General features: G+C 35.0%; 2 protein-coding genes and 1 pseudogene across 2 annotated transcripts; all 3 read left to right on the forward strand.

Annotated features, from left to right (window-relative positions):
* The first annotated feature begins 231 nt into the window (after positions 1-231).
* Positions 232-1161, forward strand: LOC130836709 (olfactory receptor 2G2-like). Its single transcript, XM_057709170.1, has one exon. It carries the CDS (start codon positions 232-234, stop codon positions 1159-1161), a length of 930 nt encoding a protein of 309 aa, XP_057565153.1.
* An 8110-nt stretch (positions 1162-9271) lies between these two features.
* Positions 9272-10219, forward strand: LOC130836791 (olfactory receptor 2G2-like). Its single transcript, XM_057709347.1, has one exon. The coding sequence runs from the start codon at positions 9272-9274 to the stop codon at positions 10217-10219; it is 948 nt and encodes a 315-aa protein (XP_057565330.1).
* Positions 10220-14135: 3916 nt separating this feature from the next.
* Positions 14136-15106, forward strand: LOC130836347 (olfactory receptor 2G2-like; annotated as a pseudogene).
* Positions 15107-22380: the final 7274 nt, after the last annotated feature.

Here is a 22380-nt window from a genome sequence, read left to right on the forward strand (position 1 = left end):
CCTCAAGGTAGATGGAAAAACTATGCTCAACAGATCAGGCATGCCACTTCATGAGATAACCAATGATACCACACATCAATATTTTCTACTTTGGCCCTTTCTCTTTACCTATATCCAGAGTGTTATTTCTCAACATCTAGATCTTAATTGCCAGGGAACTGACATGAAATTCCTGCAGTTTCTGTTTAATGTGACCCCATCACTCTGAAGTGAATAATCAAAGCAAGAGTAATGCAGTGGACCAATGACAGCACCCTCCGTGGGTTCATTCTGGTAGGTTTTTCTGACCGACCTCAGTTAGAGCTGGTTCTTTTTGGGGTAATCTTGTTCCTTTACCTCATGACGCTCTTCGGCAATTCTACCATCATCCTAGTATCCTTCTTGGACTCTAAACTCCACAATCCCATGTACTTTTTCCTCTCCCATCTTTCTTTCCTGGACCTCTGCTTCACCAGCAGTATTATTCCTCAGCTTCTAGTCAACCTGGGGAGTTCAGATAAGTCTATCACATATGGCGGCTGTGTGGTTCAGCTCTATGTCTCCCTTGCCCTGGGATCCACGGAGTGTGTCCTCCTGGCTGTAATGTCCTACGATCGCTATGTCGCAGTCTGCCGTCCTCTACATTATGCCTTTGTCATGCACCCTCGGCTCTGTTATATCCTGGCATTTATGGCATGGCTCAGTGGCTTGGCGACCACTCTCATACAGTCCACCCTCACCCTACAGCTCCCCTTTTGCAGGCATCGTCAAGTGGATCATTTCTTCTGTGAGGTTCCTGTGCTCATCAAGTTGGCTTGTGTGGACACCACATTCAACCAGGCAGAGCTCTTTGTGGCTAGTGTCTTATTCTTGGTGGTGCCTTTGTCACTCATCCTGATGTCCTATGGGCACATTGCCCAAGCAGTTCTGAAGATAAAGTCAGCCTTTGGACGACGTAAAGCTTTTGGGACCTGCTCCTCCCACTTAATCGTTGTCATTATCTTCTATGGAACCATTATCTTCATGTATCTGCAGCCGGCCAAGAGTAGATCCAAGGACCAGGGGAAGTTTGTGTCCCTCTTCTACACTGTGGTGACCCCCATGCTTAACCCCCTTATCTATACCCTGAGAAATAAGGACGTGAAAGCAGCACTGAAAAAAATTCTGGGGAAAGCTTCATGATTTACTGAGACATAATTATTAAGAGATATTTAGAAGAGTGTTATTAAACAATAATAACAAACAATGTGGCTATGTTCATAACCCTATAAGTTGAGTTTGGGTAGAAGAATTTTAAACAGAGCTTGAATTTTCAAGCTGGACAGACCTGAGTTTTGAATGCCCAGTTCACCACATAACAGCTGTGTGACCCGAACAATTTACTTAACCCTTATATCAGCTATAAACTGGGATGAATAATATTGAGCAACCCAAATTAAATTAGGTTATTCTAGATGTTTTATTGTTTATAAAGTTTGTTCATAAAATTTAATTTAATAGCCATAACTATATGCTATGGATATTATTTTTCTTTTGGAGAGATTGAGATATTTTGACCAGTGACTCATAACAGGAAGAGCAAATCCTAAACCTCCATTACATTGTTCTTTCAACTAACTGTGGATTCCTGAACCCTTTAGGTTGTGGTCCCATTCTACACTGAGCTCATTTCTATTGCTGAATTTTTCCACCTGTTTGACAATTTTCTTTTTTTATATTTCTCTCCTTAGTAGGTTTTTGAGAATGGCAACTATGTTATGACTTCATCACGGTTTAAAGTAAAATCTGTACAAAGGTGACTCCAAGATTTGTGTTTCAATACAAATATTTTCTGTCCCTATTCTCATGTTCAACTATGTATTTCACTTCTCCACCTGGGTGTGTTAAAATAATCTCAAAATTAGCACATAAAAACTAAATCAAAAGCTCTCTTTTTTTTGTTGGTTCTTTTTTTTACTATTCTCAATCTCACAAAATGTAACATACATCATCCCTACTCCTGTCTCCTATTTTACCTGCTGTATTTAACTTATACACAATCTTGTGGATTTTACCTTTTAGTTATCTCTCTATCTGCTTCTTCCCGTTTTGATTTTCTACCACCTGTGCACTTCTAAGATGGTCTCCTTACTACACAGAAGATATTTATTTAATGAATTAATCACCTCTTCCCTTTCATATATTGCTAGGTACATTCAATTTTTAATGCATCATGGAACTTATTTTTGCTTTATCTCTGTTATGAAATGCATTTTTTTGTTAACTGTTATTGAGGCATTGAGGACACAGATGTGAACAAAACAGCACACACACTTTTTTAGAGTTTATGTACCAATAGTCCAACTCAGTCAATTGGTAGATTTTCACTACGTGCTGGTATATCTTGCCAAACAATAGAAGTCAATGCTAGGGAGAGAAAACCTCACTTTCAGCAAATTGATTGTAAGAGCAAATCTATCTCAATAAAGTGGTAATATTAATGGCTATGTGTTTTTATTTTCTTTGGGTTTTTGATATTAAACTGATATGGCTGTGGAACAACATTATCTAGGCAGTAGCAACTCACCTTGAAGAAGGAGGGATGGGTTTATATTGTTATTTGCTAAATTACAAATATGTTAATATGTGTATAAGAAAGGAAAGAACCCATGAGTGAGTTTTAAAAGAGCTGATAGCTTAGAATAGCCAAATAGTCTTTAAGTGGTATGTTTTCGGTGACAGAGAGGACATTTTCTTTAAAATTATAAGATTTACATGATATATACACAAATGTAGCAGGATATGGCTAGAAATAGAATGTTCTCCCTTTTGCTGAGGAGGGCACAAATGTCTCTGAACTCTAAACTGGGGCTTAATGATTTAGAAAAATATGTGGGAACGGAAAACAAGCCTCTGCAGCATAAGCCCTGACTTTTTTTTTTTTTTTTTTTTGTGAATGCCTGACTTTAAGGTTTGATGGCTGAGGCACCCATTTCAATGGGAGTCCACTTCAAAGACGGCTATATCCGCCACTTGACTTGGTAAAGAGGCAGGCAACCTCCTGCCATTGAGGCTCCTTTGTTTTGGAGATCTTGGTTCACATTTCAGTAACTGATATTTTGGGCTGCTGTTTTTTTTCCCTCTTTGGGCTATTATTTATTTATTTATTTATTATTTATTTATTTATTTATTTATTTATTTATTTATTTATTTATAGTATAGTTGACATACAGTGCCATGTTAGTTTCAGGGGTACAGCACAGTGATTGTTATATATGTATATATATGTGTGTGTGTGTGTATATATATATAGGGTGTGTGTGTGTGTGTATGTATTCTTTTTCAGATTCTTTTCCCTTATAGATTATTACAAAATATTGAGAGAAGTTCCCTGTGCTATATAGTAGGTCCTGGTTGGTTATCTATTTTATATATAGTAGTGTCTCTATGTTAATCCCATCCTCGTAATTTATCCCTCCCCTGCCTTGCCCTTTGGTAAGCATAAGTTTGTTTTCTATGTCTGTGAGTCTATTTCTGTTTTGTAAAAAAGTTCATTTATGTTTTTTTTCAGATTCTACATATAAGTGATATCATATGATATTTGTCTTTCTCTGGCTTTTGGCACTTTAAATTTCTGTTCTTATGTTTTAAATTCACCAACAAAGAATGAACCCAAGAAATCCTTGGTCCCCACCCTTGACCCCAAAAGCTGAACCCCAGGCCCACTGCTCTCTACCCCCAGTCCACCATGTGGCCCCGGGTATGCTGTGTAATTTTTAAATCTTGTAAGTAATAAAACTTTATTTTTCAAAGTTTCCTAATGGTCATTGCTGAAGGATGTTTTGCAAACATAATAAGAACCACAACAGCTGGTCCAGCCACAACACTGATTATTATAGTCTGAGTCCAGTACAAAACAACTTAATAGGCAGGATATAGAATTTGGAGATTGTTGATAAGTACAATCAGACTTCGATAATCAAGGAAAAATGGGATTCTTCCATTTTGAATAACAATAAAGCTGCAATTAATTTTCGTTCTATAGAACAACTAAAGTACTATAAGAGTAGGAAAGAGAAATAAGAATAGAATTATTAATCTGCTCAAAAGTATAAAGTGGCATTTTATAATACTGAGATCAGAGCAGTGCAATAATGCCTGACATTTGCTATTCAACTGGAATTTAGTCTATAGCCACCTTGATATTGTGGGCCAGTTACTTAAGAGATCTACTCATGAGGTTAATTTTCTGAATTATTGTAATTTCTCTGAATTCTCTGTAATTACCAAAAATGGTATTTTCTTATGGTATTATGCAAGCGTTATAAAAGGCTAATCAAGATGAATTTAATTGGCAAATGTTTTGGAATATTCCAAGGTAAATTCTTGGTCTTACTGCATAAACCCTTAAGTGATAGAAATAAATTATGATGACAGGGCATTTTTTTCATGATCATATCCCAGGATCTTTTGTTACGGACATTTTAATGAGCAACACTTTTTCCATAGAGGAAATATAGTAATTCTCTTATCCTTCTGGGGACATGCTAAGGCTGCATTAACAAAGCTTTTTTTAATTTGTTTCCTAGCATAAACCATCTCCTTATGGAAGAAAAAAAGTCACCGGGGTTTCTCCCTTCCAAGTTCACTTTTTTTTTTTTAAATTGGCATCACTGGGGGATAGCTCACTTTCTTATAACATATTTCCATGCAAACCTCAGCACCTAGTTTAGAAACCATTTACTTTTTCATTATTTGGAATGGGCACTTCCATGTTGTACCACAACTGCACAGACCAGGAGAAACATCTTTTTGAGCTGTTACAGACAGATTCAGCCCCCAGAGAAGTAGCTTTCTAGCTATTGTGATATTTCTTACTCATAACTGAGGGTCAAAATTCATTTCTACAGAAAACTCCCAAAGATAAGTTTCAATATTCTTGCATACTCTTCCAGGTATGGGAGAAACATTAGGTATCATCTTTCTGGGCATACTGACATCAGTTTAGGTGGTAGTCAGTGACAGGGCTGTGCAACAACCTGAACACTTTTTCTCAGAACCTAACATTTGGTTTCTAGCTTGCTCTTTCTTGAACAGCTCCTGTGGCTCTGGGAACTTACCCAGGAACATCCTTTTATTTCTTCTTAAGCCACAGGCAGCTGGAAATACTGTGGACAAGGAAGTAACTTCCGAAGCCAGAATGCATGTTCTTGGCCTGAAACAGGTACGTTGACATGTGGCACCAGCGGCAGTCATCATAGTCAGGTTGTATGTTTTACTGCAACGTACAGCAAACCCTGAAATTGAAGAAACTCAGAATTGTGAAGTCTGTGAATTTCAAATTAGTCTTTTCATTTTGTTGTTGATTATTTTAGAAACTTTTTTCCTGATAAAATCACCTTATTTCTTATTTCCTTTCTTTCTTCTTTCCTTCCTCCCTTCCTCCCTCTGTACCTCTCTCTCTCCCTTCCTCCCTCCCTTCCTTCTTTTCTTTCATCTTTCTTTCTCTTTCTTTTCAATGCTTGATCTCACCTCTGCTCAAAGGCAGCAAAGAATGCATTTAAATTGATCATTCCCGAGCTTTCTATATTCTTCGAAATAAAAAAAAAAGGTCTTCTGAGCCAAATATTTTTGCATTTGATACACATTTGGGAAACATCTTGCCAAAGTCTAGAAAAAATCTCATTGACTTAAAAGGGAATTAAGTCAGGGTATACATTATCTGCTCAACCAATTGATCTTACTTGCAACTACAAATAAATTTCCAAAAATTCACTTCTGAAAGATTAGCATGTGCCTCACTTCTCCACTTACCATCCTGCTGCCCTTTTATTTAAAAGCAATTTCAGTCTCCTGATCTGCTCTGGAGCTATGATTGACCCCATAGACAATTAAAATTCTTGTTTTTCATATCAGGATGCTGCCTGCTCTCATTGTGCATCCCAGAGTCTCCTCTTTCTATTGAAAGGACATTTGAACCCAATTTTAAAAATAGTGTTTTAGTTAGCAGACAATATTTGTGGCCTTTAGCCTAGAGTCATTTCTATTCTGTTTGGATGAGAAAGTTGTGTTTAGTATATTTAGAAATAAACTCTTATATTTCTGTTTTGTTGCTGGATTTTGGAAATGAAGAGTTTACCAAAATTGAGTAGAAGGTTGAATGATTCATAGCAACATTTGTATACTGGAAAGTATTTTAAGGAGAGTAATACTTCATGGGCTCAACACTATGACAGAATTTGAACTCACTGCCTATAACCAAGTGAAATAGTGGATGCCAGACTATTTTTCAAAGAGAAAAAAATTTCAGGGTTAGTGAAGGAGCACAATATGAGAGTTTACATCGTTTGTTGATACAGGTGCTATTTCTGATGGGTCAACCAAGAGGAACAAATTGTGGATGTGCATTAGAGCTGGAGTCTCAGGAACAGGCAAGGAATGAACAGGTGCTTCAGCGAAGGATGAGCTCCAGGTGGGTGTGAGGTGCTGTGGGCATGTCCAGCACAAGCAGGGGGAGGGGCTTTATCAATGCTATGTTACAGTCAGGATGGACACTGTGTGATATGAAAACATCCAGAAGTTTTCTGTACTTTAAAAGTAGATATCCTGGAGGTACACTCAAGAGAACAGGAATTATGAGTATCTTTTTTCCTGAGGGTGACATAGATAATCAGTGTGATATGAAAACTCCTTGTAGATGGTTGTGTAGGTAGATGATTGGGCTGCAGGTGACAATGTTGATTGGGTGACAATTCAAGACAACATCGATTATGAGTATCCTGTTTTCTGAGAATAGCACAGATAATCAATGGTCTTTAAAGGTGTTAGGTGGCTGTTGGGACACAGAGAACATTATTTTCAAGGGTTTAGAGAATGCTATGTCTCTCATGGGGTGCCCCATGTCATGGAGAATTAGTTCAAAGCAAAGGGACCAAAATTTCCCATGTTAGGAGGTCTTTTCAGCTACCAAATTCAAAAGTTAGCTTCACACAGTGGTTTAAGGCCCATACCATACTGTATGGGGGAGCCCAAGGAAGAGTAGGTTGCATAGAAAGAAGAAACATAGCTGCAGGAGGCACAGTCAGCATTTGCCAGGGAGCTGGAAGGGAAGTCTGGTTGAACCTTGGAAGATACTCCTCAGATATTGGTGGAAGGAATAATTATTAGCATGATTCATTCAGTCCCAATTAAACAACCTGATTCCTTCCATAATATTGCTGTATATTTAAGGAAATGTGTCTTTGTTTAACAAATATACTTCTACTTTAATTAGAGACTTTAAAGATGGTATTTATGCACACTGATAATTTACAGTTTTGTAATAAAGAGCACAAATTGTTTACAATATTACCTCAATTTGCTGTTTTGCATGAAAATTTCTTTGTGTGGTAAACTCAAGATATTTCTGAAATATTTTCAAAAATCATCCTATTTATTAATTTTGTATTATTGTCTTTAATATGCTATTAGTTTCTTTTCTATGTTTTTTTAAGCGATGTTTCATTAATATTTAGGATGAATTTTGTTTATTTAAAATGTTTTATTATAAAGTTTTATTTTTTCACATTTTTATAACTTATTTACCTAATTTTTTCTTCTTTTATCTTTTGTATAGTGTTAAACTGTGAATATTCTTTTAATTTAATATTTAGGATTTAAAAAAATGATACATTTAATAATCCTCAATTGAAATTTTGGTATCTTGTTTCACCTACCTATTTATGGATTTCAGTTTAACAGCAATGAATCAGAGAATATAAAGAGTGAAGGTCCTCTTCTATACATAACCAAAGTTTTCATTAATGCTTAATATCTTGTCAATGATATAAACATTATATCACCAGTATGTTTGGTTTTTATGTGTTTATTTTATGTTATTTGGAGCCTGAACATCTAATAGTGGCATGTCTTCATTGTGGGTTATGTCACATATAATCATAAAGTAACTTTAAGAATTATGACTTTAGCTTGAATATCAGCTTTCATAATCTTAAACTTTGAGATTTCAATGTCAAGAAAATTTACTGTGAGAAATTTAGGGTACTATGTTTTAGACTTTTTCGTGTCATCCTTCTGTCTTTCTTAAAAACTCTATTTCTTTCCTATCCATTGCATTCTATGAAAATTACTGAAACATATTCTTTTTTATGTTTTTGTTTTTTATCCTGATAATTTGTTTTATTTAATTAATATATTTTTTAAAATATTCAAGTGTGATTTTATTTTTAATTTTTAAATTTTTTAATACATCTTTATTGGAGTACAATTACTTTGCAGTGTTGTGTTAGTTTCTGCTGACAACAAAGTGAATCAGCTATATGTATACCTATATCCCCATATCCCCTCCCTCTTGAGCCTCCCTCCCAACCTCTCTATCCCACCTCTCTAGGTCATCACCAAGCATTGAGTTGATCTCCCTGTGCTATGCAGCAGCTTCCCACTAGCCATCTATTTTACATTTGGTAGTGTATATATGTCAATGTTACTCTCTCACTTCTTCCCAGCCTCCTCACCCCCGCCGTGTCCTCTAGTCCATTCTCTACATCTGCATCTTTATTCCTGCCCTGCCCTTAGGTTCATCAGTACCATTTTTTTTGGATTCCATATTTATGAGTTAGCATACGGTATTTATTTTTCTCTTTCTGGCTTACTTCACTCAGTATGATAGTCTCTAGGTCCATCCACCTCACTACAAATAACTCAATTTCATTCCTTTTTATGGCTGAGTAATATGCCATTGTATATATGTACCACATCTTCTTTATCCATTCATCTGTTGATGAACATTTAGGTTGCTTCCATGTCCTGGCTATTGTAAATAGTGTGGCAATGAACATTGTGGTATGTGTACCTTTTTGAATTATGGTTTTCTCAGAGTATATGCCCAGTAGTGGGATTGCTGGGTCATATGGTAGCTCTATTTTTAGTTTTTTAGGAACCTCCATACTGTTTGCCATAGTGGCCGTATCACGTTACATTCCCACCAACTGTGGTTCAGAATGAAAAGAAAGGAGAACTGAAGTAGTAATTGTTTACCATGCAAATAAGAAAGCAGTGATTTAGGGAATTGCCAATAAAGGGGCAGGTAGACATTTTGCAGGGCACTGACCTGAAATGACAAAGAAAGAACTAATAATAAATACTGCATAGCATTTACTAAAAAAAATGTTTGAAATATTTTTGCTTTAGTAATAAACATAAAATATATGATGCTTCCTACTGGGAAAGAGTGTGGAAAAAAGAACAAAACAATAATGAAGATGTGGCACAGTGCATGTTTCCATTTTGTAATTACAAGACTGGGATGGAGTTCATGGTGAAGAGTACCAATGAGGGCAACATAACAGGTTTTATCCTGTTAGGGTTTTCTGATTATCCTCAGTTACAGAAGATTCTATTTGTGGTCATTTTGATCTTGTATTTACTAACCATTTTGGGGAACACCGCCATCATTCTGATATCTCGTCTGGAATCCAAGCTTCATACACCAATGTATTTCTTCCTTTCTCACCTCTCCTTCTTGGACCTCTGCTTTACCAGCAGCGTTATTCCGCAGCTGCTGGTAAACTTGCATGATCCCATGAAAACCATTACCTATGGTGGCTGTGTGGTTCAGCTGTATGTCTCTCATGCCCTTGGATCTACTGAGTGTGTCCTCCTGGCTGTGATGTCCTATGATCGCTATGTGGCCATCTGCCGTCCCCTCCACTACACTCTCTTAATGCATCCCCATCTCTGCATGGCCCTGACATCTTTGGCGTGGCTTAGTGGGGTGGCCACCACCCTGGTACAGTCTACTCTCACCCTGCAGCTACCCTTCTGTGGGCATTATCAAGTGGATCACTTTATCTGTGAGGTCCCTGTACTTATCAAGTTGGCTTGTGTGGACACCACTTTCAATGAGGCTGAGCTCTTTGTGGCTAGTATCCTCTTCCTTATAGTGCCTGTCTCCTTCATCCTGGTCTCCTATGGCTACATTGCCCAAGCAGTTTTGAAGATCAGATCAGCTACTGGAAGGAAGAAAGTGTTTGGGACCTGTTCCTCCCATGTGACGGTTGTCATCATTTTCTATGGAACCATCATGTTCATGTATCTGCAGTCAGCCAAGAGTACCTACAAGGATCAGGGAAAGTTTGTCTCCCTCTTCTACACTGTGGTGACCCCCATGCTTAATCCTCTTATCTATACTCTGAGGAACAAAGAGGTTAAGGGGACATTAAGGAAAGTTCTATGGAAGATTCTGGTAGTAAATTTTACATGATTGTCAAAAAATTTTTAAAAGCACTACTGTGATAAACATCTCTTTTTTTTATGGTAAAAAGAACTCACATAACATCTTTTAATAGGAGTCCATTTGGTCATTTTTCTCTCATTACCTTTTTGATTAATTTATTATACAACGTTCTATAATATACTACGGAATATATGTGTCTAGTCCCAACTTTACTATTACCCATTAATAACATAATATGTTGCAATGAATTCTTTAGTCAACCTCTTTTTTCCAAAATACACTGCATATGCAGCATACTAGGCTTATTTTAATTAAATGTTTTGTAAGATTAAGACAAACATGAAAATATTCAAGAAATATTTTAAATTAATCTTTTATTTTTTCATTTGTGAGTAACACATTCAGTCTCTCATCCTTCCTGTTTCTCTAGATGTATTTATGGCTTATGTTTTTGCAGGGTGTATCTAAGATGGGTGAACTATGGACAAGCTGTCATAAAGCAAATTCTTTTACTTCACCCTATACTCTATCCACTTAGAATGTAGTAGATATATGTAGACTTGCATAAACAACATAAGAATAAAAGCCGCACATTAAAGGTAAAGGATAAAGCAGAAAGAGCTTGATTTTATTATTTTGTGGTTGAACCAATGAACCACTTTGAACTGTCTAACATTGGAGTCTGATTCCCAAGAAAAAGCACAGCTATAGAATATTCTATAGCTTGCAAATACATATAAATAAAAACCCTTGTTGTTAGTATAACAGTATATTTCTTATTTTTGTTAATGATTTCACTTTTTAAAATATGCAATAATACAGTATTTTTTAAAATTTTGACACCTACATTTCTATATATAAAAACATATTTTCATAATTTGGAGACTCATTTTCCAGATGAAAGTTTAATCAAACTTCTTTTGTTATTTATGCTACAACACTGATTTGTTTTCCATCACTTCACTCTAAATGACCTTTGCCTATGACATTTCTTTTCTGGAAATGAGGACTTTTGCATCTTGATTATGAGAAATTTTGTGCAAACACATAGTATTACAGTCTCTATTTCACTGCATTATGGAAAACATTAGGTTGTACAGCCTATAGTTGGCAAAAATACTCTATATTCCATAAATTTTGGAAAGTTGTCTTTCCATTTTCACAGTCTCAAGGTATTTAAAAAATGTCCTCTTTGATTTCTTTGCTGATCCATTAGCTGTTTAGTAGAATGTTGTTTAGTCTTCACATGTTTAGGTTTTCTCCAGTTTTCTTTTCATTATTATTTCTAGTTTCATAGTGTTGTGGTCAGAAAAGATGCTTGATGTGATATGAATCCTCTTAAATTTACTGAGACTTGTTTTGTGGTCTAAAATGTAATCTATCATGCAGCTTTTGGATGAAATGTTTTGTATATATTTATGAAGTTAATCTGGTTAATGTGTCACTTAAAGCCAATATTTCCTTGTTGATTTGCTGTCTGGATGATCAACCCATTGATGTAAGTGGGGTATTAAAGTCCTGTACTATTATTGTATTATTGTCAATTTCTTCTTCTGTGTCTGTTAATATTTGCTTTATATATTTAGATGTTCCTATGTTGGGAAAATTATTATTTATGAATGTTTTATCCTTTTTTCAGATTGACCTTTCTATCATTATGTAAATGCCATTCTTTGTCATTTGCTACAGTCTGTTTTAAAGACCATTTTGTCTGAGTATTGCTACCCCAGCTCTCTTTTCATTTCCACTTGCATGGAATAACATTTTCCATACTTTCACTTTCAGTGTATGTGTGTCTTTAGATTTAAAGTAAGTCCCCTGTAGGCCATGTATAGATGGGTCTTTTTTTTTTTTTTTTTTCTTCCAATCCATTCAGTCACTCTACGTCTTTTGATTGGGGCATTTAGTTCATTTACATTTAAAGTGGTTATTGATAGGTATGGACTTATTGCTATTTTGTTACTTGTTTTCTGTGTGTTTGTTGTAGGTTTTTATCTGTGGTTACCATGAGGTCCATATATATAGACCTATGTATATAGCAATTTATTTCAAGCTGACAGTTGCTTAAGTTTGAATGTATTCTAAAAGCCCTACAGTTTTACTCCTCCCTCTTATGTTTTATGTTTTTAACATCATATTTTACATATTTTATTTTGTGTATCCCTTAAGCATTTATTGTAGTTATAGTTGATTTTACTACTTTTATTTATAACCTTTATACTAGCTTTATAAGTGGCCAATCCACTCATTTTACTATACATTTTCCTTTACCAATGAGATTTTTCCTTACATATATTTTCTTATTTCTAATTATGGCCTTTTCTTTTCTGCTTAAAGAAGACCCTTTAATATTTGTTGTAAGGCCCCGTGTAGTGGTCATGAACTTCTTTAGTTTTTGCTTGTCTGGAAAACTCTTGATCTCTCCTTCAATTTTGTGTGATAAGCTTGCCAAGTAGAGTATTCTTTGTTGTAAGTTTTGTTTTTTTTTTTTTTTTTGTCCTTTCAGCACTTTAAATGTCCTGCCACTTCCTTCTGGCTTGCAAACTTTCTGCTGAAAAAATAGCTGATAGCCTTATGAGAGTTCTCTTTTGTGTGACTAGTTATTTTTCTCTTGCTGACTTTAAAATTTCCTCTTTAACTTTTACCACTATGAGATGTCTTGGTGTGAATCTCTTTGGGTTCATCTTCTTTGAGACTTTCTTTCTTCCTGGATCTGGATGCTTGTTTTCTTTCCTATGTTAAGGAAATTTTCAGACATTGTTTCCTGTGTTTTTAATTAATTTTTATTGGCATATAGTTGCTTTACAATCAGCCATTGTTTCTTCAAGTGTTTTCTCCTTTATCTCTATCTTCTCCTTCTTGGACCCCTATGATGTGGATGTTAGTGTGCTTGATATCATCTCAGAGGTCCCTTGAACTATTTTTAAAATTCTTTTTTCTTTTTACTGTTCTGATTGGGTGACTTACAATAGTCTGTCTTCCTGATCACTTATCCATTCTTCTGTATTCTTTACGCTGCTATTGATTTCCTCTAGGGATTTACTTTTCATTTCATTTATTGTATTCTGTAGCTTTGATTGGTTCTTTCTTACATTTGCTAACTCTTTGTTGAGGTTCTCAGTGTGTTCCTCCATTCTTCTCCTGCATTTGGTGAACATCTTTATGTTGATTACTTTGAACTCTTTATCAGGTAAATTGCTTATGTCCACTTCACTAGGGTCTTTTCCCCTGGGGTTTTATTTTGTTCTTTTGTTTGGAACATAATTCCTCTGTCTCCTCATTTTGTTTGATGCTTTACATTTGTTTCCCTATAAATTAGGCAACACAGGTACCTCTCCTGGTCTTAAAGGCATGACCTTCTGTAGGAGCATCCCCTATACATACTGTGTGCCCTGGGCATATTTTTCAGGTCCCATAAGCTCTCAGGAGTTAATTTTTAATTAATGCTAATCACATTTAATGCATTTCAATCATGTAACCTGATAATTATATTCACTGTTCATGGGTGACAAAGTTTTTCTCCCTTAATTGAATAAAACCGTAAAATCTAAATAAAACCTAAGTTTTGTGTCCCTAATTGGAATTATCTGAGTTTTTCCCTTTCTGTAACCAGGAATGCACTAGTAGAAAAGGTTAACTTTAGTTGGGTTATGAAAAAGTGATGGTCCATTTTATCTCTCAAAGCAGATGATGGTTTTTATTAGAGATCTACTGCTCTTTACTTAAGAGAGCATCAAAGAGGACAGCTAAGAGGTAAAGCGGGATTACATTTACTTAAAATTTACATGGTAGGAAAACAGATCTAAATCACTAGATGTAAACATAGCTTCTAAGTGTTTAAAGTAAAATACTTTAGGGGAAGGTGACATTGTCACTCATTTAACCATATGTAATATGTCATCCTTCTCAGTTATAAGTCAGCTTTCTGGAACATAATTTGCACATGAGGATGCTGAGAGGTACCAATGAAAATAATCTAACAGTTTTCATGCCATTGGGGTTTTCTATTTATCCTCAGTTACAGAAGGTTCTATTTGTATTTATCTTGATTGTGTATTTACTAACCATTTTGGGGCCCATCACCATCACCTTAGTATCTCATCTGGATCCTAAGCTTCATATATCAATATATTTCTTCCTTTTAAATCTCTCCTTCCTGGATCTCTATTTCTCCATAGGTATTATTCCTCAGATTCTAGTTAATGTGAGAGATTCAGTGAAGCCTATCACCTATCATAGATGTGTTGTTCAACTCTACATATCCCATGCACTGGGATCCATGGCATCTGTCCTCCTGGCAGTAATAGCCTACCATTGCTATGCTGCTATTTGCTGTCCTCTACATTATGTCTTTGTCATGCACATTGACCTTTGTCACATCCAAGTGTCTTTGGCATGGCTCAACAGGGTAGATACCACCATGGTATAGTCCACTCTCACCATGCAGCTGCCCTTCTATAGTCATCACCAAGTGGATCATTTCATCTGTGCAGTTCCTGTGTTTATCCAGCTGGCTTGTGTGGACACCACTTTCACCACTTGTGTGTGAGTGTGTGTGTATAGCTCTTTGTGGCTGGTAGCCTGTTTTTATAGTATCTGTTTCCTTTATTCTGGACTTATGGATACATTTACCAAGCAATTTTGAAGATCAAGTTGGCTACTGGAAGAAAAAAAGCATTTAAGAACTGCTTTTCTCATCTGATGGTTGTCACCATTTTCTGTGGAACTATAATCTTCATTTATCTGCAGCCAGTGAAGAGTGGAGCCAAGGACCAGTGAATATTTGTCCCCCTCTTCTGCAGTGTGATGAGCACCATGCTCAAACCTCTTATCTATACTTTAAGAAACAAGGAGGTTAAAGGAGCACTAAAAAACTCTAGAGAAGATTCTGGGGATAATTACATGATTATTTAAAGAATTTAAAGTAATACTATGATGAACATCTTTCTACTTATTTTTTTTAATTTTTGCTTTTTAAAAAATATTTTATTGACCACACTGTGTGGCATGTGGGATCTTAGTTCCCCAACCAGGGATCAAACCTATGCTTCTTGCATTGGAAGTGCAGAGTCTATATCACTGGACTGCCAGGGAAGTCCCAAACATCTTTTAATAGGAGCTTACTTGTATCATTTTCTTACTTTATCTTTTGGCTAATTACTTATACAATATTTAACACTACAGAATATATTTCTAGTCCTGATTTTGTCATTACTCAGTAGTAGCATAAGGTGAATCATTTTCTCAATTTATACTTCAGTGTCTTTTCTGAAGATTATATTATGTAGCATATGAGACTGTCTTTAGAAGATTAAGAGCTATGGAAAAATATTAAAATCAGGTGTTCAACTAAACATCTTATCCTTCCTACATTTGCCGATAATACATTTCATCTTTCAGCCTTTCGTAGCTGAGGATGGAGAGAAGACATTTCTTTCTATAAACACATCTGGCATGGATGTGCCTCAGACAAGCTTTAAAAAAGCAAAAGCCTTTTCTTTCACTGTATGCTTTTTTCTCGTAGAACTTGGAAGAAATCTATGGAGGTGCAAAAATAACCTGTAGACAAAATCCACACGTTAAAGATGATGACTAAGGCAGATAGAAGGAGACTGATTCTCTAAATATGTAGTGCAGCAGTGAAACAGTGTGAAGTGACATACAGATGTAGAATCTTCTGTGGCTTGAAAATACAATTAATGCTTTGTTTTTATTTTAACCCTATATATTTTACATATAAATCTGCACTTATAAATATATTTTAAATATAAAAGTATATTTTCATTATTTAGGGATTTTTCTCTCCAGATAAAATCTTATTCAAACACTTCTTCTTATTCATGCTAAAAATGATATTTTAGCATAATATAACTCTAAATGAGCTTTTCCTGTACCATTTCCTTTATGAGAATCAGAAACTCTTCTATCTTCATTCTGGAAATTTTTGTGTGACTGTATTGTGGTATATTTTCTTTTCAATTTATTTTACAAGCTTTAAATTTTTTTTTTAAATTTTTTTTTTTTTTTTTTTGTGGCACACGGGCTTAGTTGCTCCGCAGCATGTGGGATCTTCCTGGAGCTGGGATCGAACCCGTGACCTCTGCATTGGCAGGCGGATTCTTAACCACTGCGCCACCTAGGAAGCCCTCAAGCTTTAAATTTTATAGGCTATTGTAGGCAAAACAGCATTGTGTTCAAATTTATATCAAAATAAATTAATTTAATGAGATGCAGAAGTGTATTGTGGGAGGGTCTTATAAATCCAAATTGGTAATGATTTCAAATAAAAAAATCTCAGGAAATGAATTGTGATTTATAATTGTTCAGAAGTACAAGCATACTGTTGAAGGCAAGGCATTGCCTGCCTTCTACTCCTTTAATGTTTGGAGTATTATCCTCTCACTTATTTATCTGTTCATCACATTTTAGTGAAGAAGTACTGAATGTCACCTACTGTGCTAAACATAAGAAGAAAACCAGGTAAAAGGGCACATGCCTATTGTGAAAGGCATGTAATTAGGAAAGATCAGCCTTAAATGACTACAAGATAATGAGGAAAGTTTTAAATAGAAATAAGGTCCATGAAGGAAAAAGTGGAATATCAAAGGATGCAGCAAAACTTGTTCTAAGAGGGAAGTTCATGGTGATACAGGCCTTCCTCAGAAATGAGTAAAATCTCAAATAAACAATGTAATGTACCACATAAAATAGGAAAAAAAAAAAAAAGAACATACAAAGCCAAAGGTCAGCAGAAGTAGGGAAAAATAATGATCAGAGAGAGAATAAATAAAACAGTAATTAAAAAAATAGAAAATAAATGAAGTGGAGATAGGCAATCTACCCACAGAAGAGTTCAGAGTAATGATCATAAAGATGATCCAAAAAATTGCAAAAAGAATGGATGCAAAGAGTGAGACGTTACAAAAAGGTTTTAACAAAGAGTTATAGGGAACAATCAAGCAGAGATGAAGAGTAAAATAACTAAAGTGGAAAATACACTCAAGGGAATCAATAGCAGAATAAATAAGGCAGAAGAATGGAACAGTGAGCTGGAAGACAGAATAATGGAAATCACTGCCATGGAAGAGAATAAAGAAAAAAGAATGAAAGGAAATGAGGACAGTTTAAGAGACCTCTAGGACAACATCAAACACACTAACATTCACATTATATGGGTCCCAGAAGGAGAAGAGAGAGAGAAAGACCCTGAGAAAATATTTTAATAGATAACAGCCAAAAACTTCCCTAACATGGGGAAGGAAACAGTCACCCAAATCCAGGAAGTACAGAGAGTCCTGTACAGGATTAACCCAAGTAGGAACACACCAAGACACATAGTCATCAATTGACAAATATTAAAGACAGAGAAAATATTAAATGCAACAAGGGAAAAGCAACAAATAACATGCAAGGGAATCCCCATAAGGCTATAAGCTGATTTTCCAGCAGAAACATTGCAAGCCAGAGGGAAGTGGCATGATATATTTCAAATAATGAAATGGAAAAACCTTCAACCAAGATTACTCTACCCAGTAAGCCTCTTGTTCCAATTTAAAGGAGAAATCGAAAGCCTTACAGACAAGCAAAAGCTAAAAGAATTCAACACCACCAAGCCAGCTTTACAATAAATGTTAAAGGAACTTTTCTAGGTGGAAAAGAAAAAGTACAAAATGGGAAAGCTAACCAGTAAAAGCAAACACATAGTAAAGGTATGAAATCATTCACAAGCAAACTAGTAGTGAGGTGAAAAGACAGAAGTAATAAAATCGTCTGTTTTAGCAATAACCAGTTAAGGGATACACAAAACAATAAATTTAAAATATGATATCAAAACCAGTAATCATGAGAGGAGGAGAGGAAAAATGCAGGATATCTAAAATGTATTTGAAATTAAGAGGTCAGAAACATAAAACAATCATGTGTATATAGAGACTATTATATCAAAACCTCACAGTAACCAAAAATCTATAATAGATATATACACAAAAAAGAAAAAGTAATCCAAACACAACACTAAAGATAGTCATAAAATCACAGGAGGAGAGAACAACAAAGGAAGGGAAGAAAACAGACATTCAAAAACAATCAACAAAACAGCTGTAAGTATACACATATCAATGATTACCTTAAATACAAACAGATTGAATGTTCCAAACAAAAGACATAGACTGGCTGAATATATATAAAAACAAGACACATATATACTGTCTACAAGAGACCCACTTCAGATCCAGGGACACACGCAAACTGAAAGTGAGGGGATAGAGAAAGTTATTGCATGGAAATAAAAAGAAAGCTGGACCCCCCCCCCCAAAAAAAACATAAAAAAATAATAATAAGCCTTTCTTTTTTAAAAATTTCATGTACCTTTTAAAATGTGTTAATTAAGGACTGTTAGGTCGAACCACATGAAATTACTATTTTGGTTCATTAAAAACAGTTGAACGTTAGCAATTTCTTATGCTTCAACTTAGTATGTACATTGGACATACTAGTTTAACTTTTCTGAAATTGTTATGTTACATTTAATCCACACTCATAACTGCATGGCACTAATAACTCACAGTGATTATGGAGAGTAGTTAATATAATTATTGTTACAAAGTTTGGTTCAAAAATTCTCTTAATGCAAGTTGGCAAAAGCTTTTGCATTCTTCTTTCTTGTCCTCTCCATTTAATTTTGCAATTGTATGAGCCAATTTCTTAGAAGGTATATTAAAGGATTTTAAATTTATACTAAAACAAAAAACAAAAAAAAAAAAAAAAAGAAAGCTGGAATGGCAATACTCATATCAGACAAAATAGACTTTAAAATAAAGAATATTGCAAGAGACAAAAAGGACACTACAAAATAATCATGGGATCAATCTGAGAGGAAGATATAACAATTGTAAATATATATGCACCCAACATGGGAGTATTTAAAAATATAAGGCAAATACTAACAGTCAAAAGGAGAAATTGACAATGACACAGTAATAGTGGGGGACTTTAACACTGCACATTAATCAATGGACAGATGATCCAGAAAGAAAATCAATGAGGCCTTAAATGATGCATTAGACCAGGTGGATTTAACTGATATTTATAGAGCATTCCATCCAAAACAGCAGAATACACATTCTTCTCAAGTGCACATGGCCACAAAGTGAGCCTCAGTAAATTTGAGAAAATTGAAATCATATCAAGCATCTTTTCTGACCACCATGCTATGAGATTAGAAATCAACTACAAGGGAAAAAAAAACTGTAAAAACCACAAACACATGGAAGCTAAACAATTTGCTACTAAAAAACCAATTGATCACTGAAGAAATCAAAGAGGAAATTTAAAAAGATACCTAGAAATAAATAAAAACAAAAGCACGACAATGCAAAACTTCTGGGACACAGCAAAAGCAGCTCTAAGAAGGAAGTATATCACAATACAATCTTTCCTCAGGAAACAAGAAAAATCTCAAATATACAACTTAACCTTACACCTAGAGCAACTGAGAAAGAAGAATAGAAAAGCCCCAAAGTTAGTAGAAGGAAAGAAAGCATAAAGATGAGAGCAGAAGTAAATGAAACAGAAATGAAGAAAACAATAGTAAAGATCAATGAACTTAAAAGGTGTTCCTTTGCAAAGATACACAAAATTTATAAACCTTTAGCCAGACTCATCAAGAAAAGAGAGGGAGAGGGCTCAAATCAATAAAATTAGAAATGGAAAAGAAGTTACAATGACACCACAGAAATGCAAAGGATCATAAGAGAAGACTACAAGCAACTATATAACAATAAAGTGGACAACCTTGAAGAAATGGACAAATTCTTAGAAAGGTAGTGTCTCCCAAGATTGAACCAGGAAGAAATAGAAAATATGAACAGACCAATCACAAGTACTGAAATTGAAACTGTGATTAAAAATCTTCCAACAAACAAAAGTTCAGGACTAGATGGCTTCATAGGTGAACTCTATCAAACATTTAGAGAAGAGTTAACACCTATCCTTCTGAAACTACTCTAAAAAATGCAAAGAAAGGCACACTCCCAAACTTGCTCTATGAGGCCACCATCACCCTTACACCAAAACCAGACAAAGATACCATAAAAAAAATTACAGGCCAATATCACTGATGAACATAGACACAAGAATCCTCAGCAAAATACTGGCAAATCAAATCCAACAATACATTAAAATAATCATACACCATGATCAAGCAGGATTTTTCCCAGGGATGAAAGCATTTTTCAACATCCACAAATCAATCCATGTGATACACCACATCAACAAATTGAAGTATAAAAGCCATATGATCATCTCAATGAATGCAGGAAAAGCTTTTGACAAAATTCAACACCCATTTAAGATGAAAACTCTCCTGGAAGTGGGCATAGAGGGACCCTACCTCAAAATAATAATAAAGGCTGTATATGACAAACCTGCAGGTATCATTATACTCAATGGGAAAAGCCAAAAACATTTCCTTTAAGATCAGGAAAAAGGATGGCTCCTCTCGCCACTTTTATTCAACATAATTTTGGAAGTCCTAGCCATGGCAGTCAGAGAAGCAAAATAAATAAAAGGAATCCAAATTGGAAAAGAAGAAGCAAAACTCTCACTGTTTGCAGCTGATATGATACTATACAGAGAAAATCTTAAAGATTCTACCAGAAAACTACTAGAGCTCATCAAAGAATCCAGTAAAATTGCAAGATACAAAGTAAATACACAGAAATCTGTTGGATTCCTCTACACTAACAAGGAAGGATCAGAGAGAGAAATTAAAGAAACAATCCCATTTACCATCACATCAAAAAGAGTAAAATACCTAGCAATAAACCCACCTAAGTGGGCAAAAAACTTGTACTCCAAAAACTATAAGAGACTGATGAAAGAAACTGAAGATGACACAAACAGATATATCATGTTCTTATATTGAAATAATATTTCAAAATGACTATGCTACCCAAGGCAATGTACAGATTCACTATGCAATCATTATCAAATTTCCAACTGCATTTTTCACAGAACTAGAACAAAAAAAATCTTAAAATTTGTATGGAGACACAAGAGACCCCAAATAGCCAAAGAAATCTTGAGGAAGAAAAACAGAGCTGGAGGAATCAGGCTCCCTGACTTCAGACTATAATACAGAGCTACAGTCATCAAAACAATATGATACTGGAACAAAAACAGAAATATATATTAATGGAACAGGATAGAAAGTCCAGAAATAACCCCACACAGCTATGGTCAATTACTTGATGACAAAGGAGGCAAAACTATATACAATGAAAAGATAGTCACTTCAATAAATGATGTTAGGGAAACTGGACAACTACATGTAAAAAAAATGAAATTAGAACATTTTTTAACACCATACACAAAAATAAACTCAAAATGGATTAAATACCCAAATGTAAGACTGGATACTATAAAATCCTTAGAGGAAAATATTGACAGAACACTTACACTTTTTTACATAAATTGAAGCAATATCTTCTTTGATCAGTCTCCTAGAGTAATGGAAATAAAACCAAAAATAAAAAAATGAGACCTAATTGAACTTAAAAGCTTTTTCACAGAAAAAGAAACCATAAAGAAAACAAAAAGACAAGCCACAGAATGGGAGAAAATATTTGCAAACAATGTGACAGATAAGTGATTAATCTCCAAAATTTACAAACCACTCATACAGCTCTCTGTTACAAAAAACAAAAATGAAAACAAAGAAACCGATAAAAAATGGGCCGGAAACCTAAATATACATTTCTTCAAAGAAGCCATACAGATGGCCAAAAAGCACATGAAAAAAATATTCAACATTGCTAATTATTAGAGAAACGCAAGTCAAACTACTGTGAGACATCACCTCACACCAGTCAGAATGGCCATCATCAAAAAGTCTGCAAACAATAAATGTTGGAGAGGATGTGGAGAAAAGGGAACCCTGATACTCTGTTGGTGGGAATGTAAATTGTCGCAGCCACTATGGAGAACAGTATGGATATTCCTTAAGAAACTAAAAATAGAGCTACCATATCATTAGCAATCTCATCCTGGGCATATATACCTGAAGAAAATCATGGTTCAAAAGGATACATGTACCCCAGTGTTCCTTGCACTGCTGTTTACAGTAGCCAAGACATGGAAGCAACCTAAATGTCCATCAATAGATGAATAGATAAACAAGATGTAGTACA

Source organism: Hippopotamus amphibius, chromosome 15 (genome assembly GCF_030028045.1).
Source record: "Hippopotamus amphibius kiboko isolate mHipAmp2 chromosome 15, mHipAmp2.hap2, whole genome shotgun sequence".
NCBI classification, from domain to species: domain Eukaryota; kingdom Metazoa; phylum Chordata; class Mammalia; order Artiodactyla; family Hippopotamidae; genus Hippopotamus; species Hippopotamus amphibius.

Excerpts from the sequence above, each read along its gene's own strand:
- LOC130836709 (XM_057709170.1), top strand. The coding sequence starts at position 232 with ATGCAGTGGACCAATGACAGCACCCTCCGTGGGTTCATTCTGGTAGGT.
- LOC130836791 (XM_057709347.1), top strand. The coding sequence starts at position 9,272 with ATGGTGAAGAGTACCAATGAGGGCAACATAACAGGTTTTATCCTGTTA.